General features: G+C 45.5%; 1 protein-coding gene across 1 annotated transcript in view; it reads left to right on the plus strand.

Moving 5' to 3' along the window:
• Positions 1-4,178: 4,178 nt before the first annotated feature.
• The window catches only part of LOC311149580 (microtubule cross-linking factor 2-like), a gene marked incomplete at both ends in the record, with an annotated part of 52,273 nt that continues 33,281 nt past the window's right edge, over positions 4,179-23,170 (plus strand). The window contains 3 exons of the mRNA XM_084186755.1: positions 4,179-5,090; positions 8,944-9,168; positions 15,123-15,281. Coding sequence (XP_084042881.1) covers positions 4,179-5,090; positions 8,944-9,168; positions 15,123-15,281 — 1,296 coding nt within the window. The remainder of the gene's footprint in view (positions 5,091-8,943; positions 9,169-15,122; positions 15,282-23,170) is intronic.

Here is a 23,170-nt window from a genome sequence, read left to right on the forward strand (position 1 = left end):
GCGTCAGCAATTCGATTACAGGCTCAAAATGGCCAGAAACAAATAACTTTCTTCTGAAACTCGTCAGTCTATTCTTGTTCTGAGAAATGAAGGCTATTCTATGCGAGAAATTGCCAAGAAACTGAAGATCTCATACAACGCTGTGTACTACTCCCTTCACAGAACAGCACAAACTGTTTGAGAAACAGACGCCTCACAGGTCCTCAACTGGCAGCTTCATTAAATAGTACCCGCAAAACACCAGTCTCAACGTCAACAGTGAAGAGGCGACTCCGGGATGCTGACCTTCTAGGCAGGGTTGCAAAGAAAAAGCCATTTCTCAGACTGGCCAATAAAAAGAAAATATTAAGATGGGCAGTCTGAGATATGGCTTTTTCTTTGCAACTCTGTCTAGAAGGTCAGCATCCCAGAGTCGCCTCTTCACTGTTGACGTTGAGACTGGTGTTTTCCTGGTACTATTTAATCAGCCGTTCCAGCTACAATAGCCATTTACAACATTAACAATGTCTACACTGTATTTCTGATCAATTTGATGTTATATTAATGGACACTAGAGATTGGAAACCAGAGAAGGGCCACAGAACCATGTGTCTATCAGTAAAAATAATACTGATGTAATTTGCCTGCAAGGTGGGAGAAAAGCATATGGAGTCAAATGAAGCCTACTTAGAGGAAACTAAACTCAGCAAAAAAAGAAACGTCCCCTTTTCAGGACCCTGTCTTTCAAAGATAATTCGTAAAATTCAAAATAACTTCACAGATCTTCATTGTAAAGGGTTTAAACACTGTTTCCCATGCTTGTTCAATTAACCATAAACAATTAATGAACATGCACCTGTGGAACGGTCGTTAAGACACTAACAGCTTACAGAGAGTAGGCAATTAAGGTCACAGTTATGAAAACTTAGGATACTAGAGAGGCCTTTCTACTGACTCTGAAAAACACCAAAAGAAAGATGCCCAGGGTCCCTGCTCATCTGCGTGAACATGCCTTAGGCATGCTGCAAGGAGGCATGAGGACTGCAGATGTGGCCAGGGCAATAAATTGCAATGTCCGTACTGTGAGACGCCTAAGACAGCGCTACAGGGAGACAGGACGGACAGCTGATCGTCCTCGCAGTGGCAGACCACGTGTAACAACACCTGCACAGGATCGGTACATCTGAACATCACACCTGCGGGACAGGTACAGGATGGCAACAACAACTGCCCGAGTTACACCAGGAGCGCACAATCCCTCCATCAGTGCTCAGACTATCTGCAATAAGCTGAGAGAGGCTAGACTGAGGGCTTGTAGGCCTGTTGTAAGGCAGGTCCTCACCAGACATCACCGGCAACAACGTCACCTATGGGCACAAACCCACCGTCGCTGGACCAGACAGGACTGGCAAAAAGTGCTATTCACTGACGCGTCGCGGTTTTGTCTCACCAGGGGTGATGGTCGGATTCGCGTTTATCATCGAAGGAATGAGCGTTACACCGAGGCCTGTACTCTGGTGCGGGATCGATTTGGAGGTGGAGGGTCCGTCATGGTCTGGAGCGATGTGTAACAGCATCATCGGACTGAGCTTGTTGTCATTGCAGGCAATCTCAACGCTGTGCGTTACAGGGAAGACATCCTCCTCCCTCATGTGGTACCCTTCCTGCAGGCTCATCCTGACATGAGCCTCCAGCATGACAATGCCACCAGCCATACTGCTCGTTCTGTGTGTGATTTCCTGCAAGACAGGAATGTCAGTGTTCTGCCATGGCCAGCGAAGAGCCTGGATCTCAATCCCATTGAACACGTCTGGGACCTGTTGGATCGGAGGATGAGGGCTAAGGCCATTCCCCCCAGAAATGTCTGGGAACTTGCAGGTGCCTTGGTGGAAGAGTAGGGCAGGGGCGGTGTGTTCATTAGGGCGATATGGGCGACGCACTGCCAAACGGGAAAAGGAAGGGATTTTTTTTCTAATCAATTATATCACGGCAACAGTAGTTATCAGTGTTCTAATCTAGACGTCTGATCTGCCACTAAATGTCCAATCAGGCTAAAGTCGTGCTTCAAATGGCCCCGCCCCTTTTGGGGCGATTTCAGTCAGGTTGAAAATCGCCCCAGAAGTCTCTCATAGACTCTCATGTAAAATCTTATTTTTTCAAATATCAGAGCTTTCAATACAATCTCTATGGGTTCCGGGAGGGCTTGCACTTACGCGCTTTCGTCATACGTAACATAACCATGAACGTAACTAAGAAAAGAGCGGGTAGCAGCGTCAATCAATTCACGTACTACTGTCAAGATGGCTAGCGTTCAGTGCAACTCGATTGTCTCTTTGAAAGAAGTTCCTTTTTGTCGGCGAACAAATCAAGATAAATTGGCAACGAAACAATTAGGACCTCCCAGACCAAATTTAATAATTCAACAGGTTTCTACTAAAGGGGGAAAGTCCTACACCCGAGGATTTTCCAAAAATTGGTACGAACGAAAAACCTGGCTAGCAGGCTGCGATGTAGCTAATGCAGTCTTCTGCTACCCCTGCTTACTCTTTCACCCTGAAGGCGGCACGGCAGACAGCACCGCTTGGACAGCGACTGGTGTAACGGACATGCACCATCTTTCAGAAAAGATTAAGAAACATGAGCTGTCAAAGACCCACATGGATAGCTGTTTGAGATTGTCTGCTTTGGGGAGAGTGAACATTGCCACTCAACTGGATGAGGGATACAGGCTAGCTGTCCGCCGCCACAACGATGAGGTTAGCAAGAACCGCCACATCCTCAGCCGGCTAATCCAGTGTGTGAAGTTTTGCGGAGTGTTTGAGTTAGCTTTGCGAGGCAAAGATGAAATTGAGGGCTCCACCAACCCTGGTATTTTTCTTGGACTTGTCAACTTTGTGGCACAATTAGATGAGGTGTTTTATGGAAATAAATATTGTTTATGCAGTGTTGAGGAATGTGAAAGAACACCCTTGATTATTTTTACTGTGATAACTTATTTTGCTTTTGTAAGCCAACACTTTTGAGATCAGTCAATAAATGCTTCTGGTATTGACTTATATGCTGCCCCTGTCTTCATGTTGTTGCTGGACATATCTTTTTTTAAATGTGTGTAGGTCACCTAAATCATAAGAAAAATTGCCCCCCCTGAGAATTTTTTCAGGAGCCGCCACTGGAGTAGGGTAACATCTCACAGTAAGAACTGGCAAATCTAGTGCAGTCCATGAGGAGGAGATGCACTGCAGTACTTAATGCAGCTGGTGGCCACACCAGATACTGACTGTTACTTTTTATTTTGACCCCCCCTTTGTTCAGGGACACATTATTCAATTTATGTTAGTCACATCTGTGGAACTTGTTCAGTTTATGTCTCAGTTGTTGAATCTTGTTATGTTCATACACATATTTACACGTTAAGTTTTCTGAAAATAAGTCATTTAGCTGTTGAAATTACACCTCTGGCTTTGGGCTAAGCCCCCAATATCTTCAAATCCTAGAAACACCCCTGGTAAACATGTTCTATAAGCAGTACTTTATATGTTATTTTATGGATTTGGCCAGCTAAGAAAGCCAGGGGTTTCATATGAAACGTTGTCTAATTGTTTACACGTAAATTTGGGCTGAATTCTTTATATTCTTGTCATTCATTTCCTGCAAAGGTCAGCTTTTCACCAGCCGGTCTATACTGCCCAAATAGAGTTTGTCTGAATTAAATAACATATAGCCTATGTTTGTAGTATTCCTATGCATCCTCTACTTATTTATTTATAACTTGTGCTTCTTGAAACGATCTACAAGTCTGGGTGGCAGCAGAGAGCTCTAAGTGATGCTGAGTTTCCAGACCGCGATTCGCCACAGACAGAACCGCTAAAGCTGGGCGGGGGAACACTCGTGAGCACACTTCCACTCTTTCTACCACTTCGAATCACTCCGGCGAGATATAGTCGCATAGGTTAGTGCAATATGAATAGAAGATGAGCCAAAACCTAAACGGAATTAACCATAAAACATAATTAGGCCTACAGCGTGTTATGTTCATGTAGCCTAATTTGCCGTTCCCATCTCTTTGCGCTGTTGCATCCGGCTTATTAGGGATTTATGCAGTTTATTTGTTTGCAGTTGTGAGATAAAAGCTCGACTTATTCAGCGGTTTCTGATAGGGGTTTCGTTTCTGTTTTTCTGTAGTTGTCAAAGCGGAATGAATGACAAAGACAAAGGCTGATGTTAATTCGCCAACTCACTTTGTCTCGCCGAAGGAAAAGAGACACAGGCACAAAATGGAAAGCGGGACGGAGAGCATCGACAGCGGGCAGGCGAAGCCCCAACAACAGCACCAGTTCGAGCAACAGCCCGTAGTGCAGCCCATTCAAGTCAACGCAAAGAAAAAAATTAATCGGGCTCCATCACCCGCCAGACCCAAGGATGTGCCTGGATGGTCCCTCACCAAGATCCGAGGAGGAATCGGTACACCAACACTGAGCGTTAAACCAGGATCCATACATTTAGGCAGCCGGGTGTCCAGGCGTAGTCCGGTTAGCGGGAAAGAGACAAAATCTGAGAAAGGAAAACTGCCGGGAAAATCCACACTATCGGTTGCCAGTGCCCAGAAGAGCGGCAGTAAATCGATGAAAGGTGGTCGGAGGAAGGTGTCTGATGCGAGCAACGCCTCCGACGACCTGAGCAAAGACTCCGGTTGCGCTGCGGGCAAACTGTCGCCAACGGATAGCAGTTCCGAGCTCTCCGATTGCGCCTCCGAGGAGAATAAACTCTTCACCGACGCTCTGAGTAGTGACACGGAATCCAACAGCCGAGGCGGGGGGCTTGATGGCGATAAACCGAGCAGTGACTGCGTACATGGGCCACTGGATAAGGGTAGTCGTGGTGACCATCACGCCAAGACCCCAGTGGATAAGGACCGACTCTCCCTGGCAGTGGAGACCGTGGGGGGGAGCATTTCTCCCGGGGATGAACGGTCTCTCACCTCGTTCGACAGCCGGGTGCCTGCCAGCACATCCCTGGCTTTCTCCGACCTGACGGAAGAGTTCATGGATGGCATGCATGAAGAATTTGTCAGGGAAATCGAGGAACTGAGATCAGAAAACGATTACCTAAAAGTAAGCATATTTTTTTCCATATTTGCTTCAACTACAGAAATTCCTCCCTCAGATTGCTCTAATTTGTGAAAGAAAACAAAAACAAAACCCTGCTCTCCAAGAACGGTTCTGTTAAAGGGGCAATCTGTAGTTGCTACATACATTTTGGACTTATAAATGAATGATATGTACCCATTGATTCTTGAAGAAAATAACTTAGAAATGCCCCATGAGCTTAGTTCAACTGTCATACTCCATCAGAACCCCAAATATAAGCTTGTTTTACTCCAATGTTTGTAAACAAACACTATATGGCCTCAAAACATGGTTAAAACATGGTCGAAGCATGGTTAAAACTATCATTTTTATATTATGGATGGTCAGGACTTGCAACCATAGTTTTGTCTATGAATTTGAGTGGTTACATTTGTCCAGCCCTAGCCCTCAGTTTTAACCGAAACAGGGGCGGGGACTTCACTTTGTTGTTGTTTCAACTACTGAATGCCGTTTTAAGAGATGGAGCCGGAACTACTATTTTCATTGGCTCACCAAAGAAACGAATTAAATTTGCATAAAATATTCATGCAGAATCAATATTCTGAACTTCAGGTTAAAAAAATCAATGCAAATCCAAATTGGCCACATAACCAACAACTTCTTAAGTACATGATTGTTAAGTCATCCTAACTCTTGTCCAAAAACAACAACAAAATACCACACTTTGAAGGCACAGAGACTTAGGGTGGTCAGTGTTATCTCAGAATATAAACTCCATGTTGTCTCAGCTGTTGTGTTCACTGCTCATGATGGTCAGGTGGTTAGTGAATTCCCAAAACATCAGAGGTGGTTGGAGGTGGTTGCAGGGCGCTCATCCGTTACGCACGAGAGGATTACAGTGACATGGTTAAGACAGCTTGACTAATTGTATTTTGTCATCCAATATTATCATTGACACACGTCACGGAGACTGGCTCAGTGTGGGGGCTCAATAATTAATTGAATTATCCTACAGGCCTGTGTGCAAAGGCGCACCATAACAAGCACCATAACAACGGTTTATCCAAGCAACTTCTTGGTTACCTTTAGCACATTTTCTTTCATTAGTATTATTAGATTTAGAATGATGATTATTATGGTATACAGAGGCCTTCCTAGGCTACTGTGTGGTGGCCATCTAAGATCAAAAGTCCACAAAAGAAGGCAGTTCACTAGGACAGTAATTTGCATGAATGCATAATGCACACTTCCACAATCATGCTCATGATAGGTTTTTGGTTAATTGCTGACCATAATCATCAAATCTATCTGACTGATTGATTACCACAGACAGCCATGGGGAGCCACATCCTTCTTTATTAGTCAGTCTAATTACGCGTAAAAATCAGGTCATGTGTGCAGCCATAGTAGTACCTGAGCTCCACATCTTTATTTATTAATCCCCTGCTTCCTCTCTCCGGTCCTCCACACATCTGTCGGACTATTGCAGCTGTTTTCTGGGAGTAGCCTGCCTCGTGCAGATGCTGCAGTCGAGTGTCCTACCGTCCTCATTCCACACATCATTGTTTGTACCGGGTCGCACTAGTGACACGCTCTGCAGTGGATGACCCACATTCCCCTGTCTTTTATCAGCGTGCACTGCGCGGCAGCCCTCCGCATATTAACCATCTATTTACTACTACTACTACACACTTCATCCACCACCCGTAGAAATATTTCATCTGCCTTATTACTCTGCCGCTGTCAGGTGGGTTGTAGGATTTGGGCTAATGCCTCTCCAACTGCACACTGTGTTGTTATGTAAGTAGTAGTTTGGAATGCCAGGTTAACGCCCCTAAGGCTTTTTGGGTTTGATTTAAATCAAAAAATAATTTAAATCATAAATCATAACATTGTTATTATTCAGGTATACAGCTGTGGAAAATATTAAGAGACCACAGCAAATTTTTCTTAAATCAGCATCTCTACATGTATGACAGCCATTCCATTCCAGTGTCTGTTGAATTCCAACACAGGCACACCTCATTCTACTGAATTAGGTACTGATTAGGTGATCACCTGAACCAAATCTTATTTAACGAGGAAAAGTATAAAAACCACTGCTGTGGTCATCACTATCCGCTTGCAATAGGACCAGCTGGATGGCAAAAACAGTGCTAATTGTACCTCAAAAGTAATATTAATCAAAAAATAACTATTGACCATGCCAAAAGAGTTGAAAATGAAAGTTTTGAGTGAGGAAAAGAAGGGTTCAATTCTGGCTTTACTGGCAGAGGGATACAGTGAGCATCAGGTTGCTTCCATCCTTAAAATGTCAAAGACGGCTGTTCATAAGAACAAGGTCAAGCAGCAGACATTGGGGACAAGAAAGCTACAGACAGGCAGAGGGCGAAAATGACTCTCTACTGACCGGGATGACCGCCAACTCATTCGAATGTCACTCAACAACCGTAGGATGACATCAAGTGACCTACAAAAATAATGGCAAACGGCAGCTGGGGTGAAGTGCATGGCGAGGACGATTCGAAACAGTCTCCTAGGGGCTGAAGTCGTGCAAAGCTAGAAAAAAGCCCTTCATCAATGAGAAGCAAAGAAGAGCCAGGTTAGGTTTGCAAAAGACCATAAGAATTGGACCGTAGAGGACTGGAGTAAGGTCATCTTATCTGATGAGTCCAGTTTTCAGCTTTGCCCAACACCTGGTCGTCTAATGGTTAGACGGAGACCTGGAGAGGCCTACAAGCCACAGTGTCTCACATCCACTGTGAAATTTGGTGGAGGATCGGTGATGATCTGGGGGTGCTTCAGCAAGGCTGGAATCGGGCAGATTTGTCTTTGTGAAGGACGCATGAATCAAGCCACGTACAAGGTTGTCCTGGAAGAAAACTTGCTTCCTTTTGCTCTGACATTGTTCCCCAACTCTGAGGATTGGTTTTTCCAGCAGGACAATGCGCCATGCCACACAGCCAGGTCAATCAAGGTGTGGATGGAGGACCACCAGATCAAGACCCTGTCATGGCCAGCCTAATCTCCAGACCTGAACCCCATTGAAAACATCTGGAATGTGATCAAGAGGAAGATGGATGGTCACAAGCCATCAAACAAAGCCGAGCTGCTTGAATTTTTGCGCCAGGAGTGGCATAAAGTCGCCCAACATCAATGTGAAAGACTGGTGGAGAGCATGCCAAGACGCATGAAAGCTGTGATTGAAAATCAGGGTTATTCCACCAAATATTGATTTCTGAACTCTTCCTAAGTTAAAACATTACTATTGTGTTGTTTAAAACTGAACATGAACTTATTTTCTTTGCATTATTTGAGGTCTGACAACACTGCATCTTTTTTGTTATTTTGACCAGTTGTCATTTTCTGCAAATAAATGCTCTAAATGACAATATTTGTATTTGAAATTTGGGAGAAATGTTGTCAGTAGTTTATAGAATAAAACAAAAATATATGTTTACCCAAACACATACCTATAAATAGTAAATACAGAGAAACTGATAATTTTGCAGTGGTCTCTTAATTTTTTCCGCAGCTGTATATCAGCTGGGCAAAGTTCCGTTCTGTATTAATCTCAGTGTTCTGCAGTGGTTTACTCCTGGACTGGTTATGTAGACTACCGTTATGATGGGGTTGTTAATGCTATATACATTGTTCTTGATTCTGAGATGAAGATACACATCCTGCTAAGGAGACAGTGACAATGATGATGGTGTTGATGACTGATCTGATGCTGACATATACTGTACATTAATGATTAGAAAGAGTATAGTGATTGCACACTAGCTCATCAAGACCCTGTATATGGTAGGTAACCATTTCCAACCATTCTCACCCCTCCTCTCTCCTCCACCCTTCCCCCATCCTCTCTCCCCAGGATGAGATGGAGGAGCTGCGCTCTGAGATGTTGGAGATGAGGGACATGTACATGGAGGAGGATGTGTACCAGCTGCAGGAGCTGAGGCAGCAGTTTGAGCAGACCAACAAGACCTGCCGCATCCTGCAGTACCGCCTCCGCAAGGCCGAGAGACGCAGCCTCCGCGTGGCCCAGACGGGACAGGTGGACGGGGAGCTCATCCGAACCCTGGAGCAGGACGTCAAGGTGAGTGGAGAGGGAGAGAGTCTGGATGGATCCGTGTTTGTGAGGGTGGGGTGTGTCTGTCATCATCGACTTCCATGGACAGCTAAAATGGTGTGTGTGCGTGTGTGTGTGCGCGTGTGCATGCCAATGCATAATTCTTATGTCAGTGACACAAACAGAAACTTGAAGAGATACTGAACATTGGGTAATTGCTAGCATTTAAGTGTTTACAGACTTTTAGAAACTTCAAAGATAGGGGGTATGACATAACAGATCATAGGACAAAAGTTATATTTGGCTTTAAATGCATCCATTCACACACCATTGATGGGATTTCTTGTTAGTAGAGACATTTCTGGTTGTGGGTCTTCCTACTGACCTAAGGCTATGGTTACACATCCCAAATTCATAGCATTTTGTGAACCATTTCCATGTGACAAAAGCACAATGAGGTCTTTCTCAGAAATCGAGGGGGAGAGGAGAGGGGAGGGTGATGATGTCATCCCCTGAAGGCCGGCCGCTGTCCCTCACTAAAAACGGTCCAGTTGTATATCTTTTAAAAAAAGAGAAAGAAATGGGAAGAAAAGCACCCCTTCTTTCTGGCGATCTAATATTATGCCCCTGTGCGGTGCGTCTGTGCTGACTCTGGGGGATAAGGAATTGGTCTGGCTCCCGAGTTAGGTCCTCAGCAGCCAATCGGGGTGCAGCGGGAGGGCTCTCCGGGCCGGGGGAAGCCGGTCAAAAAAGGCCATTAACACAGGAAACCAAAAACAAACCACAGGGATGTGACCCTGGCGGCCTCTGCTCTCCGCCATCTCTCTCTCCGTATTCCTAAACAGCCAGGCCCAGTCTTTCAACACATACCTGATTGTTTCCTCTAGCTACCAACTACACCAGTCCCCTTCTTGTTCCCTCAAATTGGGTTTAAACACTCCCATGCCCTCCAGACTCGCTCCAAACTGAGTTCATCTGAACCGTGAGGCCGACTGTGTTATCTGATAGTAGGGGTTAATCAAGCATCAAACCAAGCACTGGGGGAAGGAAATGTGTCTCACATGTTTTAGAGGATTTGGGCTGTATGTATTCCTAGTGATATTTGAGACTTGTCCTGTACCAGCCACTGTAAACCCTCTTTAACTTAAACAGTAGTACGCTATGTTACATTCAGTGGATACAAGTAGTTTCAACACATTGTCGAAGGTTCCTTAGACTAAAGAAATACTCAGTCTTTATTAGTCACATAGTACTCAACCAACATGATCACATAAAATAACATACTGTAAGTTGATAGGGCTGTAGTAGTAGGGCTACACTTAAATTGGCTTAAGGTTATTGTTGTTCTCTCTCTTAAGTCCTTGTTCCCTGAGTCACACACTGAGCTGTTGCCTTTTTCCTGTTGCATCCTGCCCTGCAGCGCTCTGCAGGGGGAGGGGTGTGTACGCCTGCATGCATAACGTGTTCACGTGTGTGTGTGATATCTGGAGATGGTCATTTTCTGTCCTCTCTGACCCACTGTCCTAATTCCAGAGCTATGAAACATCTGGGTCTGATACAGGAAATAGAAAACAGTGAGGTCTACCACAATGTCAATGGATATACACTAAGGGAAATACAGTATTTGCTCCAAGAATGTCCAGTAGGATATGGAATTAGTCTTGCATTACACTGTCTGGGTCAGAGGGTTTTCTTCAGGGCAGCTAGCTAGCTTAATGCATAAACATCATACCATTCTCTCCCAGCCTGGATGCTATAATGCCATAGTCATTTTTTGCTGGGGAAACCAACTGAGGTATTTTATTGATAGTCATAAGCCACAGTCTTTTCACACTGCCTGTGAATTGTGGTCTTCACTGTTTACTTGGCTCACGTGTGAAAGATACCATATCCTTCCCTTCTGGGCTTCACATATACAGGATGAGTGTGCAGAGCTTCCATGTACTCATAGCAACAGCCGAGTTGCATATAGGAAGGGAAAGGAGGGGTTAGTGAGATAGGGAGGATTCCCTCTCTCTCTCAGCAGCAGATATAATAAATAATATATGCCATTTAACAGATGCTTTTATTCAAAGCGACTTACAGTCATGCGTGCATGGATTTTACATATAGGTGGTCCTGGGAATCGAACACACTACCCTGATGTTACAAGCGCCATGCTCTACCAACTGAGCTACAAAGGACTGCAGATAACAACTGGGCAGCAGTAAGAGCAGCATCCTGGAGATAGTATACCCATAGAAACCGTCTCCATGTGTCAGCCAGGCAGGCCCCGTTCAGTGAGCCAATTGGCTGGTTCATGGAGTTCCAGGAAGTGTTGTTGATCCCTGTGCCTGCTGCCTGCTCAGCACGACACTAGCAGGAGTGTGTGTGGATGCCCACCGTGTGGATTATACTGTAACCACTATACAACTGTCGTGCAGAGGTCGGCTCTTTCACTGCTGAAGAGCTTTTTTATATATAGACAGAAGGGAAGAAGATTACTGTGCTCTGTTTCTAGAGGCTGCAACAGGAAGGATAACAACTAGATGATAGTTACATAAAAGTGCACCAGTTGGCTGAACCTGTTAGCTGATACTGCAATAATGGATCCTATCATGATTTGAATGGCTAAGCTATATAGTAAATACTCAATACTTTCATAGAGTATGCTCTCCTTTGTAAGCACTTTCTTAGCTCATTAAAGTAGAAAATACAATATCTCTTCAAGATATACTTTACAGTAAAGTCAGTAAGGCTTCGGCTAATCAAGTTGGAGTCATGGCCTACGTGGCAAATGGCAGCCTATTCCCTTCATAGTGCTCTACTTTTGATCAGAACCCTATGGACCCTGTTGAAATGTAGTGCACTACATACGGAATAGGGTGCCATTTGGGACGTAACCATGGCCAATGCTTTACACACTCCCCCATCCTGCACTTACTGCCAACATGCAAAACCCTGATGATAAAATCTACAGGGAAGTCGTTGGAAAACGGCGTTTGGAGGAACAGTTAGAGGGGCAGCTGTGACCGTGCTGACAGGCAGGATCAGAGGGGGAACAGGGATCTGCTTCAGCACAAACACAAACACACACACACTCCCATGCACGCACGCATGCAAATACACATATGCGCGTACAGGCACACACACATGCGCGCACACACACACAAACGCACACCAACAAACCCACCCTCAGACTACAAAAGATTCTCTATCACACACACACTCTCCCACACAAAAACACATGAAAGACAGCCTTTTGATGGTTAAATGTCTCCGTTTGATTCTGTCTGACTCTGTTTGTCCAGTGGACCACAGAGAATAGAGGGCATCTCAAGTGTTTGGGTAGGAGGGAGGCTGATAGATGTTAGGAGTTTGAAGGCTGGGACTTGACCATAATGTACCAGTCACTCCCCCCTACATACACACTGACTGTATGCCTGTCACGTTCTCTAGTGCCAGCTGGGGCCCCTCACCAATGCTAAAACCGCTAGTTGGGTGACCCTAGACGCTGATCTTGGGTGAGTCTTTCATTTTTTCCACTATTGGTTAAGGTTAGGATTGGGGGAGAGCAAGCTGATCCTAGATCTGTACCTAGGGGAAACTTCACTCTGGCGTGCTAAAATCCACTCAAGGTGTTTCTTTCAAAGCATTATCTTTTATTGGGAGGTGCAGGCAGACAAAGCAGTGTATGGAAAGGGTCTGAACAGCGAGAGGGAGACTCCTCTCAATGAATGTGTGTTAAGTTAACAGGCCATTAATAAAGGCTGTTGCTTACTGCGAATGGGGCCCAATCACCATAAAGCATCAGAGTCTAGAAACATAGCCAGGAAACCTCCCAGAACGCTAATGAAAGAGAGCATTGATTTGACCATGCAGTCCGTCTCCCCGCCTCCCCGCCTGTCCCCCTTCTCCCTTCTACAGGACGGAGAGGAGAGGGCAGAGAGGGAGGGACAAAAGAAGTATAAGGAAAGAGAGAAAGAGAGAGAGAGGGAAGGAGGAAAGGAGGGAGGGAGAGAGAGAGAGAATCACAGACTTGTGTGTATAAAGGTGAATAAAATGTGGTTTGTAAATAATATATTGTCTCTGTCTCTGTTGTTTTCCTTCCTTAAAATGATAAGTTAAGGACAGCATTAAAAACAGCCAAGCAACACAGAGAGAGAGAGGAATTAGAGCGTGGTGGTGAACTGGGCGGTTGGTCCAGCTCAGAGTGGGCAGCACAGAGGGGCATTGTGGTTCCCAGCTGCACATTGGCTCTGGTTCAGGGCCAGAGAGAAACCCCCAAAGCTCACACACACACACACACACACACAGAGGCCCTGTTTCCTGTCAGCCCCTTCCTCATTCAATGAGATCAGCACTGTACCACCCATTTTTTTAAACATTTGAGTCATTTAGCAGACGCTCTTATCCAGAGCGACTTACAGTTAGTGAGTGCATACATTTTCTTTTTCATACTGGTCCCCCGTGGGAAACGAACCCACAACCCTGGCGTTGCAAACGCCATGCTCTACCAACTGAGCTACACGTTACTGCACCACCCTGCACCAATAGACTCCCATCTCATGCTATGATGTTGCAAAGAGGGAGAGAAATATAGAGTGAGAGTGAAATAATATGAATAATATTGTGCCTTATATCATTATGTTTACATTTTCAATGATAAACTGTTTTCAGAACATTTGACATAAAGATGACAATCCTCTCAAATGTTTTGGATATGTTTCCCATCTATCATATGAATAGAGCACCCTTGACATATCACCTCCTTTCCATATAAACAATTACAACTAGGCAGCTGGGTTTGCATTTGGATTGAACAACCTGTCAGTGCCCTGTGATATACAGTCACAAACACACAAACACGGTTCTTGGTTATGATAAAAATCTGCACCTTAATGTTGTTGTTGGCCCAACAGAACATCATACACTCATCTGGATAGGGTCTGTGTTTATCCCCAACTGTGTTTAATGGTCTTCCAACCGCTCAGGGGAACATATATCCAACTTTAAAGGCCCAGTGCAGTCAAAAACATTTTATGTATATTTCCACACTATGAGGTTGGAATAATACTGTGAAAATTATTATAATGCCCTTTCAGTGTAAGAGCTGTTTGAAAAGACCGCCTGAAATTTCAACCTGTTTTGGTGGGATGGCCTGCCTGGTGACTTCACCAGGCAGTAAATTAGTTAATAGACCAATAAGAAAGAGAGTTCCAAACCTCTCTGCCAATAACAGCTAGTTTACAGTTTGTTCCTCCCCACTCAGACCACTACCAGACAGTCCTAGCAAAATTCTTGCTTGAGAAATTCCCTTTGCTAAGAAGCAATTTTTGTTTCATTTTGACCCTTTTAATTGAAAACAATCCCAGTGAGGTGCTTAATTGTTACCCAGAAATTATTTTATATTGAGAGAAACGGCTGCATTGGACCTTTAAGAAGATCAGCAAGTTATAACAGTCTTGTTCTGTAGCAACATGTCAACACATGATGATCTAAGAGCTGGTCTCTGCTCTACTCCACTCCTACACATATTAGTGATAATACTGGGTCATACTATCCAAATAAAGTGTTACTTAATACTGTAACACATTAGTGATAAGCTACAGTATGGTGTGATTTATTACTGTGCTGTGAAAACACCATCAGCAGAGAGCCATATATTCCTTAGGCATATATACAGTACAAGTCAAAAGTTTGGACACACCTACTCATTCAAGGATTTTTCTTTATTTTTACTATTTTCTTCATTGTAGAATAATAGTGAAGACATCAAAACTATGAAATAACACATATGGAATCATGTAGTAACCAAATAAGTGTTTGACTGGTACTGTATGTGGTCATACTTTAAACAAATGACAACTTATAAAGGCTTTACAGGGCATTTATAGTATGACTCTGGACCATGGCATATGGATCATGCATCTCACTGAACCTCTGATGTTGACCACCCTCCCTCATGTCTTCTCTCTCTTCTCTCCTCCTTTGGACGTCAGGTGGCTAAAGACGTGTCCATCCGGCTGCACAATGAGTTGGACTCTGTGGAGAAGAAGAGGGGTCGTCTGGAGCAGGAGAATGAGGAGCTGAGGGTCAGGCTCCAGGACCTAGAAGTGGCCAAGCAGGTCCTGCAGGCTGAGATGGAGAAGCAACGCGAGGTAAGACATGGTGTACTACCAGGCTGGGTGGGGTGGGATTGGGCTGAGCTGAGCTAAGCTGGGTTTACTATGGTTGGGCCGTGTTGAGAGGTAAGACATGGTGTACGACACGGCTGAGTTTGGTTTGACTGGGCTCGGTTGGGTTGACCAATGCTTTGTCTAGCTGGGCTGAGCTGGACTGGGTTTAGCTGGGTTTGGCTATATATTACGTTGTGTTGAGTTGGCTGGTTTAAGTAGGCTGGGTTTATCAGATCTTGTTTTTGGCTTTCTTCAAGGGTCCATATAAATTCAACGGGCTTGGAATAAAAACGTTGAAGTTTGGGACCTCCTACATGTTCAGACTGAACCACAATGATATGTTGTTCAGTATGTTGTGTAGAATGAAGAAGTGGGAGATTAGAGTTTTTTTGATAGAGGGTTGTGTTTTTGTTTGGACCCAAATTGGGACTGCTAACCATTTGGCCGTGCCGTATGTTTACTGGACAGACTTGAATAGAAAACCGTGGGAGGAAGCTGCTTTGTGCAAGTCTTTCTATCCTCATAACAGCTTCTGCTAAAAACACTCTTTACTCTCTACAGATATTGTGTTATGCTCAGTTATGCTCTCAGGAGAAATCAAATGTCCTCTTCTCTCAGTGTCGGCCCTCCCTCTGTGTTGACTAATCTGGAGTGGACAAAAGGAGGCCCCTCTCTCTCCTGCTGTCCGTTTATGGAGGAGAGGAGAGCAGGGAAAGGGCTGATGACTGTACGTGGCCTTGGCCAAGCTCTCAGAACTGGGGCTGGCTGGCTGGGTAGCTGGCTGGGTAGCTGGCTGGGTAGCTGGCTGTCTGGTTGGCAGCGAAACAAACTCACTCTCTCACTGGATGGCTGGCTGACTGGCTGTTTGGCTGGCTGGCTGGTTGGTTGGCTAGCTGTGTGGTAGGCGGGCTATGCTAAATGGGGTACTGCTGCTGTATTGTGCTTGCCCCATGGAGAAAGAGAATTCTTTGCATAGCTGACACTTCTGATCCAGGACTGTTATGTGTGCCTGCCTATCCCTGGCTTCACTGCTTCACTACCCACTCTGTCTCTGTTCTCAGTCAGTTAGGAATGTCTCTGTTGTTTTCCTTTGATTAACAGGATAAGTTAAGAACAGCATTAAAAACAGCCAAGCAACACACAAAGAGAGAGAGAGAGAGAGAGAGAGAGAGAGAGAGAGAGAGAGAGAGAGAGAGAGAGAGAGAGAGAGAGAGAGAGAGAGAGAGAGAGAGAGAGAGAGAGAGAGAGAGAGAGAGAGAGAGAGAGAGAGAGAGAGAGAGAGAGAGAGAGAGAGAGAGAGAGAGAGAGAGAGAGAGAGAGAGAGAGAGAGAGAGAGAGAATCACAGACGTGTGTATAAAGGTAATAAAATGAGATTTGTAAATAATTGATTGGTATTCTGTGGCTCCTGTCTGGGTGTGTAAGTGATGCTGCTGTAGTATTGAGCTCGACAAGCTGCTGGGCCTGGCTAGCCCATTGGATTCTGCTGCTAGTTGATCTGCCTCCTGTGATATTAGAGAGGCTGATGATGCTCGCCATGTAGAGGGAGAGAGAGAGAGAAGGAAAAAAGAGAAAGAAAATATGCAGTATTTGTCATTTTCTCTGTTCCAACTTCCTTTCTATTTCAATGTTTATACCCTTAGTTGTGTTGAAAGAGAGTCAGCAACATTTGAGTCCATATTTAGGATGCGTTAACCATTGGGCCTAAGTTAAATCCAGATTGGCTGCTGACTATTTCTGATATGTCTCCTAAGACAATCTGTTTAAAACCATCTTAGGCTCTCAGTGTTTCATCATGTAAATGGACTATGATGCATCCACCATCCACCCTTCTAAACCAATTGAAACAGTTTTGGGGTCAATAGTAGGGGAGTCGGGGAACCGCTGAGGCTAAGTAAGGACATCTCTCTCTCTCTCTATGATTAGATACATTTGAGTGGTTTTGGCTGCCTGGTTCTACCGCATTGTCCTCTATTGTTAACCAGCCACATGTTTGATAAGCAGAGATTGCACAAAGATGGACAAAGGAAAGTGGAATGATTGCAACCCCTTCGCTTTCCAACAGACACAGAACACTGCTGATGAAGTTATTATCTCTCCTATCCCTCCCGAGTCCCCCTCTCATTCCAAGCGCATCAATTCCCATTCCAGCTGTTTTGACCCTCTGAAGGTGATGAGGCTGGATTTGATGGAGGGGGGTTTGGGGTAGGGAGGGGAGGGGAGGGGGTTGTGGGGTTGGGTCCTGCAGCAGCTCAAACTGAGATGAATGGAGACAGAGGTGGGCCTAAATGTGTGGGGTCCTTGCAGGGGGGAAGGCAATCAGGGAAGATACTGCCCTTAATTGGAAACCTCAATGGTGAGACGGTGAAGAAAAATACCCCAGGGCATCTTTCCCTCCCTCCCTCTTTCTCTCTCCCTCTCTCTCTCTCTCTTTTACTTGTTCTCCCTCTGTTTCTTTCTCTCATTCTCACTACACCTCTCTCACTTTCACTCCTAGTCTCTCTCTCGTGTTCTCCGCCAGTCTCTCTCTCTCTCTTTCTTGGTGGTTGTGGGCGGACTGGGCACTGTTTTCTGTTTACTGGTGTGTGTATTTGTGGGCTCTCATTACCCCAGAACAGTGTGATTTTGTGGGCTCTCATTACCCCAGAACAGTGTGATTTTGTGGGCTCTCATTACCCCAGAACAGTGTGATTTTGTGGGCTCTCATTACCCCAGAACAGTGTGATTTTGTGGGCTCTCATTACCCCAGAACAGTGTGATTTTGTGGGCTCTCATTACCCCAGAACAGTGTGACTTTGTGGGCTCTCATTACCCCAGAACAGTGTGATTTTGTGGGCTCTCATTACCCCAGAACAGTGTGATTTTGTGTGCTCTCATTACCCCAGAACAGTGTGATTTTTGTGGGCTCTCATTACCCCAGAACAGAGTGATTTTGTGGGCTTTCATTACCCCAGAACAGTGTGATTTTGTGGGCTCTCATTACCCCAGAACAGTGTGATTTTGTGGGCTCTCATTACCCCAGAACAGTGTGATTTTGTGGGCTCTCATTACCCCAGAACAGAGTGATTTTGTGGGCTTTCATTACCCCAGAACAGTGTGATTTTGTGGGCTCTCATTACCCCAGAACAGTGTGATTTTGTGGGCTCTCATTACCCCAGAACAAAGTGATTTTGTGGGCTTTCATTAACCCAGAACAGAGTGATTTTGTGGGCTCTCATTACCACAGAACAGTGTGATTCTGTGGGCTCTCATTACCCCAGAACAGTGTGATTTTGTGGGATCAAGGCCGTGGACTGCTTAGGGACACAGACCTCTTTAGCAGCCAATCCCAACAAGGCCTAATACACTACCTTTGTTTTGCAACCGCCGCTCATTTTGCCATTACTTTTCAAGGAAACACAACACCGAGCCTGCCCCCATTGTATTTCTGATTTTCAGGAAGGGCTGTTGTTCTTTGTTTGTAGGGGGCTGGGGAAGCATGTCCTTGAGCTAGAGAAGGGGAGGAGCCTAACATAGGCAAAGGGAAGGTCAGCTACGTCCTTATCAGTCACATGCTTGTTTCTCCCAATGAATGAATGATTATGCTCTGGGCTTGAGCCATTGATCATTCAGTGCTTCACAACATGCAGATGAGCTGCTGAGGAGTGTATTCATGTGATGAATAGCGGACAGTTAGGACTATTACAGTGAACAACAGTGTGTTTTCTTTGGTACCTTGGACAATGTTCCATCTTCTGTGTGACACTGTGGCCCACTTTAGTTCCCACACAATGGTGGCGTTATTCAGTTAGGTTACAGTGAAATGGGTCAGATATTACACCACAGGCACACACACGCTGGCACACATGCACACAAACACACCTGTTCCGCTGCATTAGGTGGGTCCTGAGTGCTTCTCCTCCGTGGGTCAAGCTGACAGGTTTAATCTGGGATTCTGCGCTCAGCCCCTGCCAACCAATCAGGTCGCTGTGTGTATTGTGTGTGTGTGTGTCTGTCTGTCTGTCTGCTGTCTGTTTGTACGTGCTGTGTGCTCTGATTAGAACTCCTCACCTGCCTGCTAGCGGCCAAAGTGGTTTGGGCTGAACTGGGTCCCACCGTGCTGCAGACCTGTAGACCGCTAGACCTGCAAACCTCCAGGTCGTAACAGAGCCTTCCCTGATAATGACTATCTGGCTTATAAAAACAGAGCTGCTTACCCCTGGTCTAAACCTCTCCTAGCCTAATAATGATTTAGCTGGCCAGCTGTCTTTGATGAGGAGCAGGGTGTGTTCCAGGATTCTACCAAATACAAACAAACCTGTTATGGGCCATCATGGCATCAAAGCAGATGTGTTATAGAGGCACTGGATGGATGGTTGTTTATCTGGGTCATTGTGATTGATCAGGACATCACCGTCTCAGGACAGACGGACTAGATGAATTTCTTCGACTTGCAGTAGTATATAGGATGTAAATATAGAGACCCTTTATTAGTCTAATGGCTGAAGGAGAGAGAGAGAGAAAATACATTTTTTTGCCCCAATAGTTACATCATTTAAGGCACAATCTTTTCTTTTTTATTTGACCAGGTAAGTCGACTGAGAACACATTCTCATTTACAGCAACGACCTGGGGAATAGTTACAGGGGAGAGGAGGGGGGTTGAATGAGCCAATTGGAAGCTCGGCCATGATGGTATGAGGGACAGATTGGGAATTTAGCCAGGACAGTGGGGTTAACACCCCTACTCTTACAATAAGTGAAATGGGATCTTTAGTGACCACAGAGAGTCAGGACACCTGTTTAACGTCCCATTCAAAATACAGCACCCTACACAGGGCAATGTCCCCAATCACTGCCCTAGGGCATTATTATAATTTTTTGACCAGAGGAAAGAGTGCCTCCTACTGGCCCTCCAACACCACTTCCAGCAGCATCTGATCTCCCATCCCTGCTTAGCTTCAGAGGCAAGCCAGTAGTTGGATGCAGGGTGGTATGCTGCTGGCTTACATCATGCTAACAGAACAACATTTAAAAAACCAAGCCCCCCTCTTTGTCCACTGTACATAGAACCCATGTCACGCTCCACACCTCTGCAATGTCCTCCTTGGCGATTCACCCGTTTACAATAGGCCTTTCTTCTTTTGTCCTCTATTGGTTCCGCAAGCAAGAGTGGAGGCCGATGATGTCACATCAGACCATCAGACACGTGCACGCTCATGCACCCACGTGGACACACACACATCTCACTACAAAATAAACACATACAGAACAGACAGTGTCACAAAACACATATACACATGTACCCATGTAACACATCTTGGAGCTGCACGGGCCATTTCCTCATGTATGAGTCAGGCACAGCCAACCAAACTCTGTGTTTAATTTTGCAAACACACAAACATTTTCCCCCCTAAGGAATCGCAAGGTAATTTCATGCTCCAATAAAAATACACATGAAATTGAGAAGAGTCATGTCAAGTGTGGAATGAATAGATCCTTACACAGTGACCTGAGGCTCTAGACTCCTACTCCTCCTCATTAGAGAGTGAAAACACTGTGGACGTAGAAACACAACCAGCAGACAGAGTGAATGCCGAGCGCTGGAGACCTGGCAGGTTAGATGAAAGTCATTTTATATCCATGATCCATCTCCTGCTAGTCTCTCCATCCCCAGCCAGCCTATCTACACCTGTACCAGTCTGCAAGGGAGAGGGAGAGGGAGAGGGAGAGGGAGAGGAGAGAGAGAGAGAGAGAGAGAGAGAGAGAGAGAGAGAGAGAGAGAGAGAGAGAGAGAGAGAGAGAGAGAGAGAGAGAGAGAGAGAGAGAGAGAGAGAGAGAGAGAGAGAGAGAGAGAGAGAGAGAGAGAGAGAGAGAGAATCTAAAACCTCTGCTCTGTTTATCACCCCCCTGGGTCAGACGTCTTCTAGCTGTTGTTTTATGTCGCTCTCCCTCTTTCTCCCCCCTCTCTCTTTCATCCTGTTTTATAGACATTTAAATGTTTTTAAGGTTATACAAGTATATATGTATGTGAACACCCCTTCGAATTAGTGGATTCGGCTATTTCAGCCACACCCGTTGCTGACAGGTGTATAAAATCGAGCACACAGCCATGCAATCTCCATAGACAAACATTGGCAGTAGAATGGCCTGTACTGAAGAGCTGTGACTTTCAACGTGGCACCGTCATAGGATGCCACCTTTCCAACAAGTCAGTTCGTCAACTTTCTGCCCTGCTAGAGCTGCCCCGGTCAACTGTAAGTGCTGTTATTGTGAAGTGGAAACATCTAAGAGCAACAACGGCTCAGCCGCGAAGTGGTAGGCCACACAAGCTCACAGAACAGGACCGTCGAGTGCTGATGCACGTAGCGCGTAAAAATCGTATGTCCTCGGTTGCGACACTCACTACTGAGTTTCAAACTGCCTCTGGAAGCAACGTCAGCACAATAACTGTTCATTGGGAGCTTCATGAAATGGGTTTCCATGGCCGAGCAGCCGCACACAAGCCTAAGATCACCATGCGCAATACCAAGCATTGGCTGGAGTGGTGTAAAGCTCGCCGCCATTGGACTCTGGAGCAGTGGAAGCGCGTTCTCTGGAGTGATGAATCACGCTTCACCATCTGGCAGTCTGACAGATGAATCTGGGTTTGGCGGATGCCAGGAGAACGCTACCTGCCCCAATGCATAGTGCCAACTGTAAAGTTTGGTGGAGGAGGAATAATGGTCTGGGGCTGTTTTTCATGGTTCGGGCTAGGCCCCTTAGTTCCAGTGAAGGGAAATCTTAACGCTACAGCATACAATGACATTCTAGACGATTCTGTGCTTCCAACGTTGTGGCAACAGTTTGGGGAAGGCCCTTTCATGTTTCAGCATGACAATGCCCCCGTGCACAAAGCGATGTCCATACAGAAATGGTTTGTTGAGATTGGTGTGGAAGAACTTGACTGGCTTGCACAGAGCCCTGACCTCAACCCCAGCGAGCGCCTTTAGGATGAATTGTAACGCTGACTGTGAGCCAGGCCTAATCGCCCAACATCAGTGCCCGACCTCACTAATGCTCTTGTGGCTGAATGGAAGCAAGTCCCCGCAGCAATGGTCCCCGCAGCAATGTTCCTAGTGGAAAGCCTTCCCAGAAGAGTGGAGGCTGTTATAGCAAAAAGGGGGGGACCAACACCATATTAATGCCCATGATTTTGGAATGAGATGTTCGACGAGCAGGTGTGAAGGGGGATGTAGGGGGTTAGACGGTTTTATCGATAGCCTTACCTTTCCTCACTAAGGCTTAGTGGTGAAGCCTAATTGCTCTCCAGAGTTCTGTACCAGTGTGTGTGTATGTGTGTGTGAATATATGCATACGTGTGTGTTTGTGTGTGTGTGATAGTGTGTGCTTTAACGTGTGTGTGATTCTAAACAGCTCCTGGTTGGAGCATTACACATGAATTATACATACTTATGTCAGAGTAATCTGCGCACTAGACTGTGGCAGAAATTGCCCGGGTTTCATATAGCTGCAAGTTTCCGCTTCACTTAACATGCTGCTTCCAGCTAAACAAACGACCGAAGGGAATCGTCATTGAGAGATCTCGCATGCAGCTCCTTTTCATATTTCCTTTTCGGAGGACACGAAGCGACCCTGTCTGACATTTTGTCAGGGGAAGAAACCCAGATCCAGGGATGTGTCTGTGATTTATTCTCCATGAGGAGCTGGGCCCATCAGACTGAGCGGTGATTAGGTTGGACTGGGTGATAGGCATCCTGTCGTGGCAGGTCATTTGTAAAGTCCGCCGCCACCACACCCCGTCTATTTATTCCTTGTGTTATGATTTTTCTATTTTTCTCTCTGCATTGTTGGGAAGGGCACGTAAGTAAGCATTTCACTGGTAGTCTACACCT

Source organism: Coregonus lavaretus (assembly GCF_964263955.1).
Source record: "Coregonus lavaretus genome assembly, chromosome: 22".
Taxonomy (NCBI): Eukaryota; Metazoa; Chordata; class Actinopteri; order Salmoniformes; family Salmonidae; genus Coregonus; species Coregonus lavaretus.